Consider the following 21,347-nt stretch of genomic DNA (forward strand, 5'->3'; position numbering starts at 1 on the left):
ACACTGACATTTAAAAGATAAGTACTTATTTTATTGTTACATGAGATGTACCTTTGTGTCAATCCTTCCAGAAGTAAGTGAAAGTGGGAGGGCATAAAGTCAGGGTTTTTATACAGGAGTGCCTGATATATATCACAAAAATTTCTGTCTAGTGACAAGTGTCTTTTGTGTCAATCTGAGACCTACAAATCTTCCTAATGTCATGCAAAGGCCACCTTCATCTCTTTTTACCTTGTTTGTGGTTATGATTATTATGAGCTGCTGCTCAGACTCCTCCTCTGGAGTTTGTGATTCATCACTTGCAGTCTGGTTATTTGGTTTAAATAAAGACCTATAAAGAAGACAAGTTTCAAAGCTGGAAATGACCTTACCAAGTGCTCCTTTTTCCTGGGATGAGTATCCAAACTGCTAAACAGGGAGAAATATTTATTATGGGTAAATTCACAATCAAAATATTAATATATCTAAGATGCCTGGCAATTCCAAAGGGTACATGAACAAAAGTGAAAATAAGACCAAAAGTTAGCAAGGGAAACAGGGGGACTTGGGTGAAATAAAAACTCTGGTACACAGTTTTTAGAATACAGCATGTAGGCTTAATTGGGATGCTAGACCCAGTCATAGGCATTTTGAGTTTTCCAACCTGTGGGCATTTTAACCATAGCTTTTGCCATTGTCCTAAACAATTTCAAAATTATTTGATCACATTGATCATTAGCTTGGGTTCCTCCTATCAGAGCAAGGGCAATGCTGTGGTGGGACAAAAACACATGGATGATCTGGCCAAGAGTGTACGAGGATAGTGCTGCAGATCTCCTTGCCAGGTTTGTTCAGCAGCACAGCCTTCTGCAGAAGTCAGGTGTGCCTCTCCCCATTATTTCTTTATTTTTTATTTTTTATTTTTATTTTTAACCATAAAGCAAAACTGTGACTTTATTTCTGACATGTTTCACACACACTGGAAACAGGTAAACAGCTGAGATGGAAGAGCCCACCTAGGGTCTCCCATGTCTGCGTCTACTTGGGCTGACATCACACCACACAGCAGCCTGGAGGACTCAAACAACAGAATCAACTTCTCACAGTTCTGGAGGCTGGAAGCCTGAGATCACGCCGTCTGCCTGGCCAGCTTCCACGGAGGGTGCTTTTCTTTGTTTGCACGAGTTGCTCTCCTGTGTTCTTGCATGGTGCAGAGAGTAAGCCCTCTGGCCTCTCTGCTTAGAAGGGCAGTGACTTATCATGAAGACTTTTGCCCTCATCTAATGCTACATGTCCCCCAGATGTCCCATCTCCAAATGCCACACAAGGAGGGTTAGGGCTTCAGCACGTGACTTTTGGGGTGACACATATTTAGTCTACAACACATTTCACAAGTCCCATTACATACCAGTATTACATGAAAATACCAAAGTTTACTCATATAAATATAAACAATTTATTTTCAAATAAAAAAATCTCCCTGCTCTGAAGTTCCTCATCTTGTCAGTAGCTCCTGGTTCCTTCCCATTAGTCTATCTTGGCCATATTAAATTTTCACACCACATCCTCATGTCCTTGAAGATAGTATGGTGAAGACTACTGCTGCACCCCATTAGGAGTGCTATCTTTATCTACCTAAAAACTGTCAGGTGAAAGCAGCATCGTATTTTGCCAGGAAGTTCCTTTTATGTGATAGTTTTGGTTCTGAGGAACAGACTCAAACTCTGCCTTCATGTGAACTCAAATTGGGCTCATCACCCCATCTACAAAAACAGACTTCACAATTCCATTTTGTTGTATGTGGCCAGTGAAGTATCTTCAAAACTACACTAGAAGTAAAATATCAAATGAAAAATAGCCTTCATTCTCAAAGCTAATCTAATCTCCTGAGCTTGCTTCAGTTTATTCAAATCCACAGGTCAAAAGTCACTAGTGACTTCTGTTCATTGGCTTTCAAAATGGGATACATCATCAAATTGTCCTATGTATACGAAATTCATATTAGAGATAAATACAGACTCATCTCAATACACAAAGGTTTAGCTTGTGAGTTTTTGGCTTTACGATGGTGCAGAAGCATATGTTCTGTAGAAACTGTACTTCAAATGCGATCTTTTCCTAGGCCAGCAACAAGCACCATGATGCTCTCTTTTGATGCTGGGTGGCAGCAGTGGGCACAGCTCCATCAGCCATGCCATCGTGAGGGTAGATGATCAGTACTCTACACTGTACTGTTTGCAAAGCTATGATGTTCGTTTTAAGTGTGCTGTTTACTGTATTTTCAACCTCTGATGAATTCACCAGGATACAACCCCATCCTAAGGATATCTGCACATTTCCCCCATGCCTCTGACTGCTTCTTTGACAACCTCATCCTTAGCTTTTAGAGTAAAAACATTAGGCCTTTTCTTCAGAATGTGTGCTCTGGTGTCGAATCAGGGACGAGCTGCGACTATACGCCTTCCCACACTTACTACATTCATAGGGTTTCTCAGAAGAATGACTTCTCTCATGGAGGATAAGGGACGTGCACTGACTAAAGGCCTTCCCACAGGTCTGGCATGTATATGGCTTCTCTCCGGTGTGAATTCTTTCGTGTTGGGCAAGATGTGCACTCTGGCTGAAGGCCTTCCCACACTGATCACATTCGTAGGGTCTATCTTCGGTATGAATTCTCTTGTGTCGAGTAAGGGATATTCGGTGACTGAATGCTTTCCCACATTCCTCACACTGATAGGGTTTTTCTCCAGTGTGAATCCTCTGATGCTCAATAAGAAATGACTGGCGGCTACATTTATTGCACTTGAAAGGTTTCTCTTCAGAGTGAATGTTCTGATGTATTTTAAGGTTTGCGGTTCCAGAAAACATCTTTCCACATTCCTTACACTCAAAGAGCTTCTTCTTCCGTTTATGTATTTTCTGATGCTGAATAAGGGATGAATGACGATTACAGACCTTCTCACATTTGTTGCATCTATACAGCTTCTTTCCATTATGAACCCTTCGATGCAGAATAAGGGTTGAAAGGCGCCTAAAGTCCTTTTCACGTTTATCACATTTGTAGGGCTTCCCTGAAGTGTGAACTCTCTGATGAAGCAGAAGGGGTGAAATCCTACTGAAGGATTTCCCACATTTTCTGCACTTAAAGGCATTCTCTAAGTCACGACTTCTCCGCAGCACACTCTGACTTAAGGCCTTCACACTTTTATGGGGTTTCTCTCCAAGATGCATTTTTTCATGTATAACAAGGGTTGGTTTCTTTTTGAAGCCTCTCCCACATCTACTGCATTTATGTATTTTCTTTCTACTGTGAATCCTCTTATGAACTAAAAGGGATGACTTCCGACTAAAGGCTTTCCTACATTTTCTGCACTGGTAGACTCTCTCGACAATCTGGATGTTGTGATATACACTGAGAGATGGGCATGAACTCAAAGCCTTCCCACACTTAGAGGTTTCCTTTCCATTAAGGATTTTTCTATGAAGAATAAAGGCTATTTTTTTTAATGAAACTTTCCCCACATTTATCACACTCATGGCTTTTCTCTCTACTGTGAACTCTTTGATGAAGAATGAGAGATGAGATCTGTCTGAAAGCTTTTCTACAATTACCGCATTCATAAGGCCTCTCTCCAATATGTGAGTTCTGATGAAGTTTGAGAGAGACGCTTGGACTAAAGGTTTTACCACAGTAATTGCATTTTAAAGATTTCTTCCGTGAATTACCTTTCCTGGGTTTGCTTAGGAATGAATTTTTGCTGTAGCCCCTGTTCCCTGTGGAAACCTTTTGTTTTGTAGAAAGTGGTTTCTGACAGCTGCTTTGCCCGGATTTGTTGCACTGATTTGGTGGTAATTTCTTGGTCTCACACTTAGACCTGGAGTCTGGGCCCCCGTGTCTTCTCGGTGGCCCCACCATCCACGGTGCTTTCCCTTTCTCCAGTAAGGCCATGACATTTGGCCTCCGAGAGGAAAGACCCAGTGAGACCAGGTTCCTGTAGTTTTCCAACATGACATCTTCATACAAATCCTTCTGAATGGGGCTTAGCCATTCCCACTCCTCCTGGGAGAAGTAGATGGCCAAGTCCCCAAAAGTCACTGGTGCCTTGGATTTGGATTTCCGCCGTGCAGCAGGCATCCTCTCCCCACTCTTCAGGGTCCCAGCTCGGAGGGAAGTGGAGAGCTGGAAAGGCAGCGATGTGCAGTTTGAGTCCATTAGGCAGTTACAGGAGACAAGTACAACAACCTTCCATTGTTTCCTTCCAATTCAGGAACCCCTAAAATGGACTTCTTTTGCTTTGTCAGTGGCCCGATGCCCGCGGGGGCCGCGTGCGCGCGCCTTGGGGCCGAGGCCCCTCCATGAAGTGCGGGCCACAGCATCTCTCGGCTCGCCGCCCCGCTGGCCTCCAGACGCCGCCCAGGCCGGTGTGCTTCCAGGTGGCTTCGGTGGGCCTGTGACTCTCAGAAGCCTCTGGGCGATGCGACTGTGGAAGGCCGCCCCCCACGACGCAGGGGAGGGAGGCCCCGGCCGCGCGGGTCCCCATCTGTCCCATGTGGCCACGAGCTGGCCAGAGACGCGCAAGGCGACGAGCCCGCGCCCTGGCCTCTCCCCATTATTTCTGAGCACGGGTTTGATTCCCGTGGTAGCCCAGTATTTCTAAAGCTATCAGGAAGACTGTTTTGTGGCTCTTTAATGATTTTAAGTTTTCCCTTTGGTAAAAGGCTGTCCATGTCACACAAGGTCCAGATGCTGACATTTACACTCACATCACTCACACATAGTGATAGCTTCTCCCACATTGTGATGAGGTCACAACTGTGGAGTTGAGGTGAGGAAGAACTGCTCGAGGGACAGGCAATGCTGTAGCCTCAGCACTGATTTGAATCTTCCATAATATTTGAGCTGATCACAGCACTGTGCAGCTGTGGTTCCAGTAACTCAGGCAGCTTAAGCAGTAGGCTCACTTGAGCTCAGGGTTCAAGAACAGTCTCTGCAACAGAGTGAGATTCCATCTCAAAAATGAAAAAACAAGTATTTGAATATTTTCTGGTGCACAGTATTTATAACTGATATTGAGGGAGGCAAAAAAAGCACCAAATGCCTTCCATTCATCCTCTGGCTAGGGTAGACATTCCAGGAATCAGAAGAATTAGCAGCCTCCTGTGTCTGTGGGATCAACATCCTTGCGAGTTTCCCATGGCACCGTCATTGAGTGCCGTTCATATGTCCACATGCTACTGCATAAGGAAGGGGATGGCTTTGGCTGTCCTCCAGAAGTTGACCAGTTCTGCCACTGAACAACTTTCACATTGACCTTGTAGATTTCAATGCAGCAGCCTGACTTCTTTAGTTATGGCCTTACAACTATAGGTGAAAACACATATCCACTTGCTATCCAGCTATGTTTATGAGCTGGAAGGACACAGAAATAGGGTTGGAATTTTATTCCTTGATTGTCTGCACAATTGCTGTGACTCTCATGTGCCACTTTAGAATGAAAGTCCTTGTTGTAGCAGCAATACTGATCATTGGCAAAGTGCTGGAAGCCCAGGCCTTGCAGCCTGGCTGTCAGTGGTCAAATTCAGAATTTTCTCACATATTTTATCAGCAATTTATTCACTTAATTTATCTAGGACTTAGTTTTCTGCACTACAAAGAGGAGATCATAATACCACAATTCTCATAGCATTACTGTGGTCTTTAAGAGTTAATATATACACATGCTCTGCATGCACACAGATAGTAACTGCTGTTCTTATTTTTTCAATGTGGGTTTCTTTATAAATTTGACTGTCATCCTTGTGCAGGGGCCATAAGAGATGGCTCTGCACCCTGCCACTGTCAGTATACACATTGCCAAATGAACACTATTGTTAGCTCTCACCCACTTCAACCATGAAACAGATTTTGTGTCTGTTCTACAACTGAGGCCAAAAGAGTAAGACCACTATATGGAGACCACAAGGCCAATAGAAGGTGAACCTGGATATGAATTAGATCCGTGTGTTTCCAAGACACCTGAGCTCTCTCCTGTACTGACTCCTGTTTAGCTGCTGCTATTTTTCCTACCCTTGCTATTATTCAGATGAAAATAAAATAATATTGAAAGAAATTAATATATGAAAATTCATATGAAAGAAATACATTGAGAATACAAGGTAAAATTATGAGTGGAAAAGCTCCTGGAGTTAACATGGAGGAAATTTCATTATCCTTACTGATACTGGTTGCTCTAATCAAAGAAATGAACCATAACAGTAATCATATCAGGCACATAAAGAGAGCTGTATTTGTGCAAATTTTTCCTCTTGCTATGACAAAATACCTCTTCTGAAGTGCATTTTTCCAGCCAAGGGACACTTAAGGACACTGAAAGCTATCTGATTTAGTCATGCACCATAAAAAAACAGTCCATTAGCTATTTAGCTTTATTTTTTCTAGGGATTAAACCCAGGGAAACTTAACTACTGAGAACATTCCCAGCCCTTTTTATATTGTATTTAGAGAGAGGATATTACTAAGTAGATTATGGGCTCACTAAGTTGCTGAGGCTGAACACACTTATGATTCTGCCTCAGCCTCCAGAGGCACTGGGTTTACAGATGTGTTTCACTGTACCGGGTAAGACTTAGCAACTTTACAAAAATAATTGTTCAAATTACAACTCCTTCATGCTCACTTGGAAATTACAAAGGAGGGTTTACACAACACTCCATAAACATTTCCTCTCCTTCCCCAATGTGGATTGGAAGAACTTGTTTATCCGCTTTTCAGTGCTGATTAGCATCAAAGCACTGACGGTGGCATAGCCATTGCCCACCAGCATCTGGACCCCAACACGAGCTGGATCATTCTTCAACATCTTTCCAGAGGAGGATGAGAAAATGCAGTCCACAAAGTACATGACCACGAAGAAGCCCATGAGCAGCAGGATGGTCCTGGTGGCCCTCAGCTCTGGGGATGCCCTTGGAGACAGGCTGGTGCTGTGAAGGTGCTGGCACTGCCTCTTATGCCTGCACAAGAGGGTCACCATGTACACACTGAAGAGGGCCATGAGCCCTATAAAGAAAACATCCCGGAGTATTCCTATCAGGGAAAGGAAGGTGTTGAAGTAGTGACTTTTGGGGGAAACCATGCAGGATTCAGAGAAAAACAGTAAAGCTGATGTGTCATTGCTGGGTCCTCCAATGTAGACTAAAACACGAACATTAATGAACATGTTGAACACCCAGAGAATGAGAAAGCAACACAGACTGTTCTGTGGAGATGTCTGTTTGAACTTTGCCAGAAAGGAGCTTCTGGGGCTGAGGGTGATGGCCTGAAGGACACTCAGCATGCAGGTGGTGCTAAGAGACAGGCTCCTCATCAACCTGTACAAGTAGATAACTGCTTTACATGTGATGTCATTCCAAATGTCCTGAATCCCAAAAATGTTTGTGTCCAGGAATGTCCTGATTAATAGCATCAGCATATGAATTAGGGCCAAGTGAGCGATGGTCAGATCAGTGGGTTTGGGCCTGCGCTGCAGAAGGAACATGATTTTGTGGAAGAGAAGCAGGAAGATATTGGCTGCGATCCCAATGACAATTTGGGAGGAAAAGGCATTTCTCAGAGCAATAAAAATGTAACTTGTATTGCTTTTTGTCATTTTAGTTTTCTGGTGAAAAGAAGTATAGAGTTAATATCTGAGGATAACATGAAGATAAGTTCTGTGCATCACAATTATTATAAGCTTCAACATTCCCAACCACCAAGAATTTCCACATCAAAATATGTGGGTACCCTTTAGTGCACTCCTTCCAAACTCTTTTAATACTGAAGCCCAACATCTTCTTTTTAGCACTATGCCTTGTTTATCAGAGTACAGCAACACTTAATTTGGATTTGTGTGTGCACAAACCTGATAAAAACCTGAGCATGCTAGAATTTTAAGTGAATTCAAATGAGGCAAATTGCAGGAATGTCCAAATAGAACTCCCAAGGAGAGGGTGTCATACAGGTCTACGCATTCAGTGTTCTCCCCTGGACTGTTCATCACCAGATTGCAGGCAAAACATTGATATATGTGGACTCAGATGTTAGATGCTTGCATTCATTTACTTACTTTTTGGTTGTGGGAATTGAACCCAGGTTTTCTCTACCACTGAGCCTAATCTGCAACTTGTTTAAGAATTTTACTTAGAAACAGGGTCTCATTGAGTTGTGTAGGGCCTTGCTAAGTTGCTGAGTCTGCCTTTGAACATGTGATACTCCTGCATCTGCTTCACAAGCTGCTGGGATTACAGGTGTGAGTCATTGCATTGCACACAACCTAAATAGTTCATTGGGCATACTTTTTAGTCTTTTAAAGAGGAGAGAGGAATGCACCCTGGCCCTGAGACAGGCATTTCTATAAGAAAGCAAGATTTCATATCTTAATTTAGGAATGGTATTTCTACAGAGGAGACAGAAAAAAATTATACTAAACAATTTGGTGATGACATCTTCATGTAATATTTCCCTATAGCATGAAGGTATTAATTTTATTTCAATTAATTTGAGGTGTATACCTATGATGTACACAACATTTTAAATGAGACTTGTAACATATTTGCACAATTTTATCATCTGATAAACAAGTAGATAAGGCTATCAGATATTTTCCTAGTTACCTAAAAAATTTTCAGTATAATCAGTTACTAATGGTGAACAAAAATGACAAAGAGTGAAGTATTTCAAGCCTAGTAAAATAATTGCTTTGAAAAGTTTGGGGAAGTAACATGGTGCAAAGTGGAAAGTAAATAGTCACATTGAAAAATTAATTTCTTGCAAATGAGTAATTTACTAAAAACAATTCTGTGTATACACCTTCAGCAAAAAGAGACTACTCCCTAGGTGTGCCCAAGAGAAATAGAAATAAATGCTAATGTAATGGTCCAGTGGTCTCCTCATTTTAGGAGTCACAGACTGTCATTTGTAGCACAGCATTACATGGTTTCCATCTTCTATGTGGCTTTAAATAGAATATGCCCATTTCTGTATGCCTATTTCAAGTAAGATATAAGATATACAGTGCTGTTTTGATAAAATTTCTTTAAGACAAAATATACTGGATATATAATATTTCACAATGTCCTTTAAAATGATATAAAATGAAATAACTGATTCCCTTCTACACTGTCACTTCTGTGAAATACAGGTTTTTCTTGAATTCAGTTGAAGTCAGTTTAAAAAATAAACCACAGAAGACCAAACCTCAGGAGGAAGTGTCTCTCTGAATTATCTCTGGACTGTGGAATGAGGGCACAACATTGCTAAGGGGCTGGCAATCCTGTCTGTGTGATCATGCGAGGGAAGTTTTGAGCTGGAAGGTGCCACAGACTTGCAAACATGGGAAGGGTGTCATGAATTCAGGGGAGCATTATATAAAAACCAGTGGAATATTATATTTTTTTCCTTTAGGAGAAATGTCCTAGTTACAGCTGAAAAACCTGATCTCATTTTCTCACTGTCCTGTTCAAAAAATGTGGCAGAGTCAGAAGTTCTCAGGAGACTCACATATGCACTGTCTTCCTTGGAGATGGCAGGAAAGGAAGCAACTGGGTGTCTGCAACTGTGCAGATCACACACATGCATATCAGCAAGACGTAGAGTCCACTTCCACACATTTTACATGTAGTTTTATTATAAAGAAAGTAATGTATCTACTTCATTTCTAATTTATCAGTTTTATTATAAAACATCCTGAAAGTATGGAAATTTCATAGATGTGAGTTAAAAGGAATTCTCTCACCCTGCCCTTTCCCAGCTCTGACTCACCCCATTCACAGCTGACTAGCACAACTCAGTCCAGGAAGTGGAGAAGAGAAGGCCTGTCCCACATCAGGATGATCCAGGCTCCCTCCTCAAACAGAGCTCTTTGGAGAGAGGATGCTGAAATAGCACCTGGGGGCCCTAAGGTGCCAAACCTCACTTACATCATGACAAGCTGTCCTCAGGCTTGAGGCTCTGAATGTGATGACAAAAATCACATAAAAAATCATAATGTGAAAAAGAAGTTCAGAATTGGGTCACATTCAGGAAGGTCATAATGGGAAGGAAAAAGGAAAGTCTAAGTGGGCCAATTAGAGGATAAAACATAAGTGGAGAAAAAAGTGTGAATGGAAGTCTGTTTCTTTTAATAAAATCATCAACAGGCTGCCTTAGAGTGGAGTAGTGTCAGGTCCTTTCAAGAGCATAGTAACAAGGGGCAGACTCCCTTTCCTGCCCTGACCAAGGAAGCCTTCACTTAAACATTTTGCATCCTGCCATCATCCAAATCACAGACAACCCTGAAATATATGCTATCATCCAATGGGTCAGACACTAGTGAACAATATCAAAGTTCCTGCAATCGCCAGTGGCAAGGAGAGTAGTAGACACTGAGGATGGCTCAGCAGACCCTGATACCACCTTGGGCTACTATGGCGTATGTTACCATGGCCAGTGTCTGGAGAGACACAACCTGGAGGCAGGGATCATGACATATCTTTTCTCAGGTGCAACATGGACACAGTCACACATATGGTGTAAATACTGTGATTTCTGTCCTCGTTTAGTGATGCATTAGATACACGAAAGGCATATTAATTTCTTGTTATCATACCTGACAAATTCACCATCACTTCTCTATTAACTTTCTCTTTATCCATGACATATTGGAGAAATTACACCACTGGTCCTTTGGAAGCCAGGAAGGGGTGACTGTCATCACACAGATGTCTCCTAAGCAACAGCAGCCCCTGGTCAGTGCTCCAGCTTGAATCCTCCTGGAAGACAGAACTTACTCAAGGCTTGACACCATTGGTGTAGTTTGTGAGATCAAAACTGAGACAAAATACATCTATATAGGAAAATGCTGGTTGATATTTTATAGGACTGTTAGGTTAAGCTCTAAGACAATAATTTGAACAAACAATGTAATTTACTTCTGAGAAATTAAAAAGGATTTTGGCATATATAATGATTTATCATTATCTGAGGCATGTAGAGAAATGCTTAAAGAATATTTTGATTTAATTTATGGAGACAAGAGTAGAAAAACCAAGTATGTTTAATAAAATTGTGGGATTGGAACTTGTTTCTTCCTTATTTAATATGAATATGGATTAAGAATGCTGAAGGAGAAAATAACTAGACTACATAATACTATTTACAGAAATGATATAGCAAAAAATTAAACTCTTGGGAGTCTGAGAAATAGATGGAAACCAAAAATGATTTACTCAAAATAATATTTCTTGTGAAAAAAATCTACACATTTTCATGACTTACCAAATTAGAGGGCCAAAACTATGAAAAAGAAAATTTCCCTTTGCATTCTAAACACTCCTTGGAGCTATTGAGTATGTCAATAACTGGATATATAATTTTGGGCTGTCAAAGAATCTAACAAAACATTTGGCTCTTCTGATTCCTCATCACAATCACAGAAGCCTCCTCACACACTGATGCTGCATCTGAGGAACAGAAAGCACTTACCTGGCAGGGTCATGGGGAGTCAGGGGACCAGAGCTGATCCTCCTCAGTTTTAAGAAATGGATGCCTTTAACTTACCTCTCTGTAGGCCTTTAATTTGAGCATCTGCAAGAGGGTGACAAGATCCCAGTGGAGGATACAGAACTGTGGCTTCCCCTGTGGAACCTGTCACCTGTCTCTTACTGTTACTTTAGTCTCTGCTGGATAATAGCAATCTGGGGAGAGTCAAACTCAAAACTTTTCTCAACTCAGTGGATATACCTGTGTGAGGGATCTGAAGTCTCCCAATCACATAGACTACATGATGCTCCCATGTTCTTAACCTATGTTAAAATTAGTACAAAACCATTCCATATGGTGGAAAGCTTCTACTCTGAGGTGAGTTGTTCTTGACACCTCCCATGTGTTCCCAGTGGCTCTGAATGTCCTCTCTCAAAAATGGAAGACTACAGTCACTAGTCCACTCTCACACTGACCATGTTATTTAGATTATTATGTCTTCCAGGATTTCCAAGGTCAGCTTCAGGCTTGCACTTCAGTTTTAGGTTAAGAAATATATTAAAATATCCATTCTGACCATGAGCAAAGGAAGCAAAGGACATTTATTTTAATCTGATTTATTTTTATTCCCAGGAATTTCTTGTGTGCCTAAATGCATTGGAAATGTACAGCCCCTCCTATTTAATGACCATAGACTCCTGAGATTAAACACACATCTTGTCTAAGAAGCAGGAAATTTTTCATTATGGGAATGAGTAATAAATATTCTGGGGGGGGGGCAGGGAGAGAGAGAGAGAGAGAGAGAGAGAGAGAGAGAGAGAGAGAGAGAGAGAGAGAGAGAGAGAGAGAGAAATCTTCATGGTCCAGTGTGATGTGACTAGAGGGCTCTCTGGAAGTAGAGGAGCCTCAAGCTTCAAATCTGAACAGTCCATGAGAGCAGTGATATTGGAAAATTTCCATATTTTATTAAATTTATTAGTAAGGAAACACAATCATGGGTAAAGTATCTGTTTTTTCAAAGAATCTTTTAAGAGAAAAGTTACAACTCAGGACAATTTATTTCATAGACCTGGATAGGCTAAGTACACAACATTGAGTTTATTGGCTTAATAAATAATGCAATACACAAAGTACATATCCATATTGTGGGGTTCACCAGGCCATGACACAAGGGATCCTCCACCGAGATCTTTCCTCATGCTCCTTAACAGGAATGTGGCATAATTTGTGGTTGCTAATCAGACAGATTGTGCATCAAATGGGAAGAGATGTTGGGCAGTAGCCCACAGTTACCAGCAAAGTTAAATCATTTCCAGAGCAATGAATCTGTCAGAAAACATAGACAGATAAGTTTGATTTTTCCTCAAGCAACTATCTACTACCAAGGTTTTTAATGTCACCAACATGATGTCAGTAAATTGTAAGCTTTTGAGGTTCAAGGTATTTTTCCAGAAGAAACACTGCAACTATGAAGCATCAGGGCTGCGGATGGGGCTCAGTGGTACAGCCCTTGTCTACCATGCATGAGGGCCTGGGGGTGTTCCAAGTACTGCATAAAAAGAAGAAGAAATCAACATAAGCAGGAGTTGGTTCTTAGAAAGATAAATAAGATTGATGGGGGCAAGGTTGTGGATTAGAGTGAGGCAGCATTTCTCCTGCTCAGCTACCCAGAACTCAAGCAGCAGGAATACTTCTCCCTGAGGCTTAGAACAAAATATCCTGAGACTGGAAGGGCAACTTGTCCTAGCCAAATTAAGGAATCTTTGAATCATTAAACATCTCTAAAAAGAAATCACCCCGAGTTTATGTCATCCATTGTGAACCAATCTAGAAGCAATCTTGCAACTATATGCAGTGGAGCCAATGGGAACAGGAAAACCAGTTCCATGAGTTCAGAGCAAGGTTCAAAAAACTTATCTGAACCTAGCAAAAATCTTAACAAAGCCTAAAAGACCTGTGGAAAATCAGAATATGTGAGCATTTTGCCCAGGAAAACAGAAATCAGAGAGAATAGGAAGAACCCCAACTCTCCCTGACTCTGAGTCCTGAGAGTCATAGGTTAACATGGGCAGCTACAGCAGGTAAGAAGCTGGAAGAGTAGGTGTGTGAGGCCACATGGATCTCAACATACCTGAGCAACCAGTCTCAGTGAACAGTTTCCGTGCTTGATGGGCCAGTCCAGCACCATCTCAGTTCCTGGGCCCACTTGGGCCAGCTCCTCCTGGGACCCAGCACCAGCCCTGCTCCTCGAGCCCTCACAGCTCCCTGAGTCCTTGGAGCCCCCTAGGTGTGGCACCTGCCCACTTTCTGACACCCACCAGGTTCACAGTACTCACCTGTCCCTGGAACCTACCTGTTCCATGACTCACTGGTTCCCTGGGTCCATGGTGAACACTGGATCCAGAACCATCAGTCCAGCACATACCTGTGCCACTCTGTCCCCCAGCTCCATTTTGCCAACTTTCTGGCCCCCCACCTGCTGACTAGTCCTGCAGCTTCACTGATGGCTCATAGCCCAGCTTACCAGGACACCACTTTGCTGCCTGGCTTGCTCAGCCCATCCTACAGCTTTTCTGCTGATCAGTAAGGTCCATCATCCAGGCCTGATCCTCCTCCACAGGTGAGCAAGGCTCACAGGACATAATCAGCCACTTCAACCCCCAGCCACAGCCAAGTCTGCCTGGTCCCCAACTTCAAACCAGGCCTGCCTGACACTCAGCATGCCTAGCTCACTGCCTTGCCACTTGTCCCATCAGCCTAGGAAAGCTAAGCCTCCCCCCTACAAGTTGCTACACCACCTGGCCCCACTAATTGCCACGGAGCTGCAGCCCTACTTGCCCAACATGCATTTGCTGCCAGGTCCACCAGCCCAGCCAGCAGCTCAGCCATCTTGTGCACAGTTGATTCTACCCACAACAATCTTCCAAGAGGGAAAATTGGAATGTTTTAAAACCCTACATTCAACTTTGTAAGCAAAACAACAGAAAGGTAGGATTCACAGGATACAGCACATAATCCCACAGTTAGTTAATATGTGAAGAAGGGAGAAAGAAAAAAAAATTTGTCACAGAAAATGAACACATGCACACATGCTCACTATGTGTCCACCATTGTAGAAACATCTCCTTAATTTCTTAATTTTTCATTAAGATTTTTCACTTTGTTTTATTTTTCTATTGTTTTGGTTTGCTTTTTTCATTTTGACTTTTTGAATTTTGTTTTTCTATTATTTGAATATATGCCTATTAATTCCAGGACTCCTATACATATACATATTAGTTTCTCTCTCCTCATTTCTTGTTGTTTTGGAAAGTTATTATTTTCCCATGCTCTGTTTTTTGAGGGATAGGGATTTTTATTTACATGTTAGGATTTAGTTTTGTATACTCTTTGATGCTACTCTATCTCTCTTGCCTTCCTCTCATTTTTTTCTATTGCTGGCCACCAAATTCCATTCTCTCTTTCTTTATATTCTTACTTCCATTTTCCCACCAGCTTCCTCATTAATAACATTCTACTCTGCCAGTGCATCTGCCCTGTTCTCCCTTTGAAACTGTAAACAGGGTTCTACCCTCCTGTCTCTTCCTCTTTCCCCTATTCAAGTCCATCCTTACAACCACATAACACAAATCGATGTATACAACTTCTGACCCTACCACCAATGCCACAGCAATAATTAATATGACAGAAGTCATAGGCAACTCCTATTGTCTAATCTGTATCAGATATTTTATGATGATTTACTCTTTTTAACAATGGAAATTTCTAATCCTACCATTTCTGCATATTGTACCAATTAACAACATAGATGTCAAAAAAGAAAATATGTTCCTACTTTACTGTTATATAGGTTTGCATAAATTGTTGCTATCATGGGGCTTCCCACCAGTTGTGAGGTACTAGTACCATAGATGGACTCTAAAAAATTGTAAGGTAGAAACTCTACAGCTTCAGATCCACCCAGATAGATGGGTAGACATAAAAGCCATGTGAAAAAGCAGGGGAACACACCATCCAAAACAATGCAGATTACCTCAACAACAGAGTGCACTAATACCACAGTGGAGGAAATTGATGAGTAGAATTCAGAAAAGTCATGGTTAAACTCATTTACAAGGTAACAGATGACATAAGGAATGAGATCAGAGAGAAAATACAAGTAAAATATAACATGAATATGGAGCTTGAGATCCTGAAAAGGAATGAGTTGGAAATTCTGGAATTGCAAGAATTATTAAATCACACTAAAAATGCATTGGAAAGCATCACCAGTGGACTGGATCACTTAGAAGAGGGATTCAAGCAATGAAGGTAAAATAAATAATCTTGAAAATAAAGTTGACCTTGAAGAAAAGATATTAGGAGACCACAAACACAATCTCTAAGAAATAGGGGATACCTTGAAATATGAAACTTTATCTATTTTCAAGAAAGAAGTCCTGGAGGAAAAAAAAAGGAATGCACAATATTGCCAATGAAATATTTGAAATTTACCCAAAGCTTAAGAATAAATTGGAAAATCAGATACGGGAAACACACAGGATGCCAAATATACAAAATTACAACAGACACTCACAAAGGCACATTATGAAAATGCCTAACATACAGAACAAGAATAGAATTTTAAAAGCTGCCTGAGAAAAATGACAGGTTGCATTTCAAAGAAGACCAATGCAGATCTCACCTCATTTTTCAAATCTGACACTCAAAGCTAGGAGTCTTGGAATTACATCTACCAAGCACTGAAATAAAATGGATTTTAGGCAAGTATACTATACCCCACAAATTTCAGCTTCAGAATTGTTGATTAAAAAAAAACCTTCCATGATGAATAAAAATTAAGAGAATTTATAGCTAGGAAGCTTGCACTAGGAAACACACTCAATAAAAGATTACATGAAGAATTAATTAAAAATTACAAAGAAAACCAGCAAAGGCAGAAACTACACTACAAAAATAGTCAATCAAAGGGGAAACTAATTCAAATTAAAAACCAGAAATGACTGAAAAGGTGAGTAATAAAAATATCTCAATAATAATATTGAACATAAATGGCCTAAACTTATCAATCAAAAGAAATAGATTCACAGATTGGTTTAAAAAACAAGAACCAACCATATGCTATCTCAAAGACTCACCTCACAGACAAAGACATCCACAGACTGAAGATAAAAAGGATGGGGAAAAAGTTTATTCTAACTCACAATAAGAAGGTAAGGTCTAAGGAAGTAGAGAAAAAGTTGGGAATAGACAAAGGAAAATGAAGGGAAGGTGAAGAAATTGTAATAGGAAAGATAATAGAATGAATTGGTCATTTCTTTCCTATGTTCATATATGAATATATGACCAATGTAATTCCCAATAATGTAAAACCAGACGAATGGGAAGTTTTAGTCCATGTGTGTACAATATGTCAAAATACATTCTACTGCCATATACAACTAAACACACACACACACACACACATCATCTGGATGTGGTAAACAAGCAGGAGTTGCAGTTCCCCATGTTAGATAAAGTGGACTTCAAGAAAAGTTCATCAAGTGGGACAAAGAACATTTCACACTGTTTAGCAGAATTATGCATCAGGAAGACATAACAATTTAAAATAATTATGCTCCAAATTACAGAGCATCCATGTATATAAAGGAAACATACATTTCTCAATTTCAAGAATTATATAGACCACAACACAAAAATATTGGGTGACATTAACAGAACTCTGTCATTACTGGATAGATCAGTAAACAAAAACTTTAAAAAGTAGGTATAGAACTAAAAATACAATTAGTGATTTAGGCTTAACAGACACATGTAAAATTTTTTATCCATTTATGACTGAATACACTTTCTTCTCACAGCTTATTTCTCTAAAATTGACTATATTTTGGCCAAACACCAACTTCTAGCAAATGCAACAGAATAGAGATAATATCACACATTCTATCACATGGTAATGGAATGAAATTAGAAATCAGTGATAAAATAGGTTATTTGCTTGATTACTTTCTATAGTTTAGTGAATGAGTCCAAGGAAATGAACATTCTTCCTAGAACTGTGTTCATAATGTCCTACAGATTTTGATGTTGTGACACTATTCACATTCAACTATAATATATTTTACTTCATTCCTGATTTCCTCAGCTATTCTTTGGTCATTTACTAGTATATTATATAGTCTCCAGGTGTTAGAGTAGCTTTAATTTTTTTATTTTATCTAAAGAAAGAAGAAAAAACACCAAAAGCAGGACAATTCAGGAAATACTTGAAGTAACAGTCAAAATAAATCAAATTGAAACAACAACAAAAGGAATTAAAAAAATAAAACAAAATGTTGGTCTATGAATAAATTGTTAAACCTCTACCAAGCTAAAGAAAAAAAAGAGAAAAAACTCAAATTCCTGAAATTTGTGATAAAAGGGTATATCACCAGTGACACTACTTAAATACAGATAATAATCAGAAATTATTTTGAAAATGTACACTCCAATGCAATAGAAAATAATGAAGACACTGACAAATTTCCTCAAGACATTATGATCTATCTAAATTGAATCAGGAAAGAATAAAAAATTAAACAGATTAATTTCAAGCAATGAAGTTGAACATATCACCAAATTCATACAAAAAAGGCCAGACCAGAGGATTCTCAGCTGAGTCCTATCAGACCTTCAAAGAAGAACTCACACCAATGCTCCTTGAATTATCACATGTAATGTTAAAGGAGGAAGACATTCCAACTCATTCTACAAATTTAGTATTCATCCTGATACCAATAACATTCAAAAACACATCAAGGAAATAAAACCTCAGACAAATATTCTTGGTGAACATATATGAAAAATTCTTAATAAAATACTGGAGAATCACATTCAAAAACATATTAAAAACATAGCCCACCAAGATTAAGTGGTGTTAATCCCATGGATGCAAGGTTGGTTCAACATATGGAAATGAAGTGCATTTCATACCTGACTTAAAGAAAAGAGTCACATCATTATCTCAATAGATGCAGAAAATGTATTTGTCAAAATACAGCATCCATTCATATTCAAAACTCTAGAAAAAGTAGGGATAGCAGAAACATATTTCAATGCAGTAAAAGCTGTATGATAAACTGAAGGCAAACATCATTCTTAAACTGAGAAAAATTCAAAGCATTTCCTATGAAAACTGGAACTAGACAGGAATGACCTCTTTCATCACTTTTACTCAGCATAGTCCTAGAAATACTGGCCACACCAATTAGAAAAAAGAAAAAAAGCAAAGGGATATGAACAGGAAAAGAAGAGCTAAAACTGTTCATATTTTCCAATGACAAAATTCTATATTTTGAAGATCCAATAAACTTCACCAAAATCTTCTAGAACTCATAAACAAATCCAATAAATTATCAGGATATAAAATTAACATGCATGAATTGATTGTGTTCCTATAGACCAATGGTGAATCAGCTGAACAGGAAATCAGAAAAATTATCCCATTTGCAAGAGTCACAAAAGTATAAAATATGTGGAAATTAATGTAACAGAAAAGGGGGAAGACTTCTACAACAAAGACTACAGAAAATTAAAGAAAAACATTGAAGAAGACCTTACAAGAAGGAAAGATGTCTTATGTTCTTTGAAAGGCAAAATTAATATTGTTAAAATGTCCATACTGCCAAAAGCAATATACAGATTTAGTGCAATCACTATTAAAGTTCCAATAGAACTCCTCATGAAAATAGAAAAAGCAGTCGAAAAAGCATTTGGAAAAATAAGAAGTCTAGAGTAGCCAAAGAAATTCTTAGCAAGGAAACTGAAGCAGGAGGCATCACAGTAACAGACCTTAAAGTACATTACAGAATTACAGTAATGAAAAATGAATGGCATTGGCATGAAAATAGACCTGAAAACCAGTGGGACAGAATAGAAGACACAAAGACAAACCCACATACAGGCAGTTATCTCATCCTAACAGCAAAAGGCACCATAAATGTACATTGGGGAAAAGACAGTCTCTTCAACAAATGTTGCTGGCAAAACTGAATTCCATATGCAGTATAATGAAATTGAGCCCCTATCTCTCACCCTGCATAAAACTCAAATCAAAGCATTAGAATAGATACTCTGTGTCAATTAATGAAACTGTAGACTTACCTCTTCATGGTGTTAGGAAAGAACCAAATTCCTCAACAAGACCCCTAACAAAATAAAAAAAAATATATATCTCAGTTTCTTTAACTTTTCATCTATTGAAGGGAATATTATTCAGCCAAAAAGAAAAATAAATTTTTTTGCATTTGCAGGCAAATGCGTGGAGTTGGAGAATATCATGCTAAGTGAAATAAGCCAATCCCAAAAAACCAAGGGCAGAGTGATTTCTCTAATAAGTGGATGATGATACATATTGGTGGATGAGGGGAGGCCAGAACGGAGGAAGGATGGATTGTTTAGAGAAAAATGAGGGGTGGGGTGGGGTGGAGGAAGGAAAAATAATAGAATGAGGCAAATATTTTTATCCCATGTTCATGTATAATTATGCAAATGATGTGAATTTACTTCCTGTGCAACCAGAGAAACAAAACTTGTACCCTACTTGTGTAAAATGAATCAAAATTTTTAAAAATGTTAAAAATACTTTAAAATGTCAAACAAAAACCCAAAGGAATAACCAAGAATCAATAAATGGCATGGCATGAAAGCAAAATCTTCTTCACAGCAATTGAAAAAGTGAAGCATGAAAGAAAGAGAAGCTATGGAATGAGAGAAAATCTTTGCACCTGCACCTCAGATAGAATGTTAACCTCCAGGATATATAAAGACCTCATTTATTTACCACCAAAACCCCCAATCAATAAATGGGAAAGTAACTGAACAGTCACTTCACAGAAGAACAAATACTAATGGCCAAGAAACATAGGAAAAGATGATCAACATCTCTAGCATTTACAGAAATGCAAAGCAAAACTACACTGAGACTCCATCTCTCTCCTGTCAACATGGCAATTATCAAGAATAAAAGTAAGTATAAATGTTGGCGATGATGTGTGGGGGGTAAAATGTTCACTCATACACTGCTGGTGGGACTGCACATTGTGCAACCTTGCTGGAAAGCAGTGTAGAGTTTCCTCAGAAGACTTGGAATGGAACCTCCATTTGAATAATTTATCCAACTTCTTGGTGTATACTCAAAGGACTTAAAATCTGCATACTGCAGTGATGTAGTCACATAAATATTTGTTTATTTATATTTAAAAATTTATATACATTTTTATATACATTTTAAAAAATGTATATATATATTTTTAGTTGTCAATGGATATTTTGTTTATTTATGTGTGGTGCTGAATACTGACCCAAGGCCACGCATGCCAGGCAAGTGCTCCACCACAGATCCACAACTCCAGCCCCACATCAATATTTATATAAGCTCAATTCAAAATACGTAATGGAACCAACCTAGGTGCCCTGAAACAGATGAAAGGATAAAGAAAAGGTGGTATATATACACAACTGAATGAGTTGTGGAATTAAAAATTGTGACCTTTGCTGTTAAGTGGATGGAACTAGAGATTATCTATCATGCTAAGTGAAATAAGCCAATCTCCAAAAACAAAGCCAAATATTCCCTATGATATATGGATGCTAATAAACAATAAAAGGGGAAAGGAAGACTAGAAGTTCATTGGACTACACAAAAGGAAATGAAAGGAAGGAAGAATAGAAACAGGAAAAAAATTCATTCTATTTCATCCATTCATATATGAACACATGACTATTGAAACTCCAGATCACGTTCAACCACAAGAATGGGATTCTAATTAGAATAAATGATATTTCAGGCATTTATATATATGAAAATAGACTCTTCTGTCATGTATACCTGGAA

General features: G+C 39.3%; 2 protein-coding genes across 3 annotated transcripts in view; both read right to left on the reverse strand.

Moving 5' to 3' along the window:
- LOC306650352 (uncharacterized protein C3orf22) overlaps positions 1-21,347 on the reverse strand; it is a 275,416-nt gene that overhangs the window by 62,350 nt on the left and 191,719 nt on the right. The gene's annotated exons all lie outside the window — the stretch shown is intronic.
- Positions 6,678-7,625, reverse strand: LOC306650472 (vomeronasal type-1 receptor 90-like; the record flags this gene model as incomplete). Its single annotated transcript, XM_079122484.1, has 1 exon — positions 6,678-7,625. One exon carries the CDS (start codon positions 7,623-7,625, stop codon positions 6,678-6,680), a length of 948 nt encoding a protein of 315 aa, XP_078978610.1.

The sequence above is a fragment of the Sciurus vulgaris genome, assembly GCF_902686455.1.
Source record: "Sciurus vulgaris genome assembly, chromosome: 19".
NCBI lineage: Eukaryota > Metazoa > Chordata > Mammalia > Rodentia > Sciuridae > Sciurus > Sciurus vulgaris.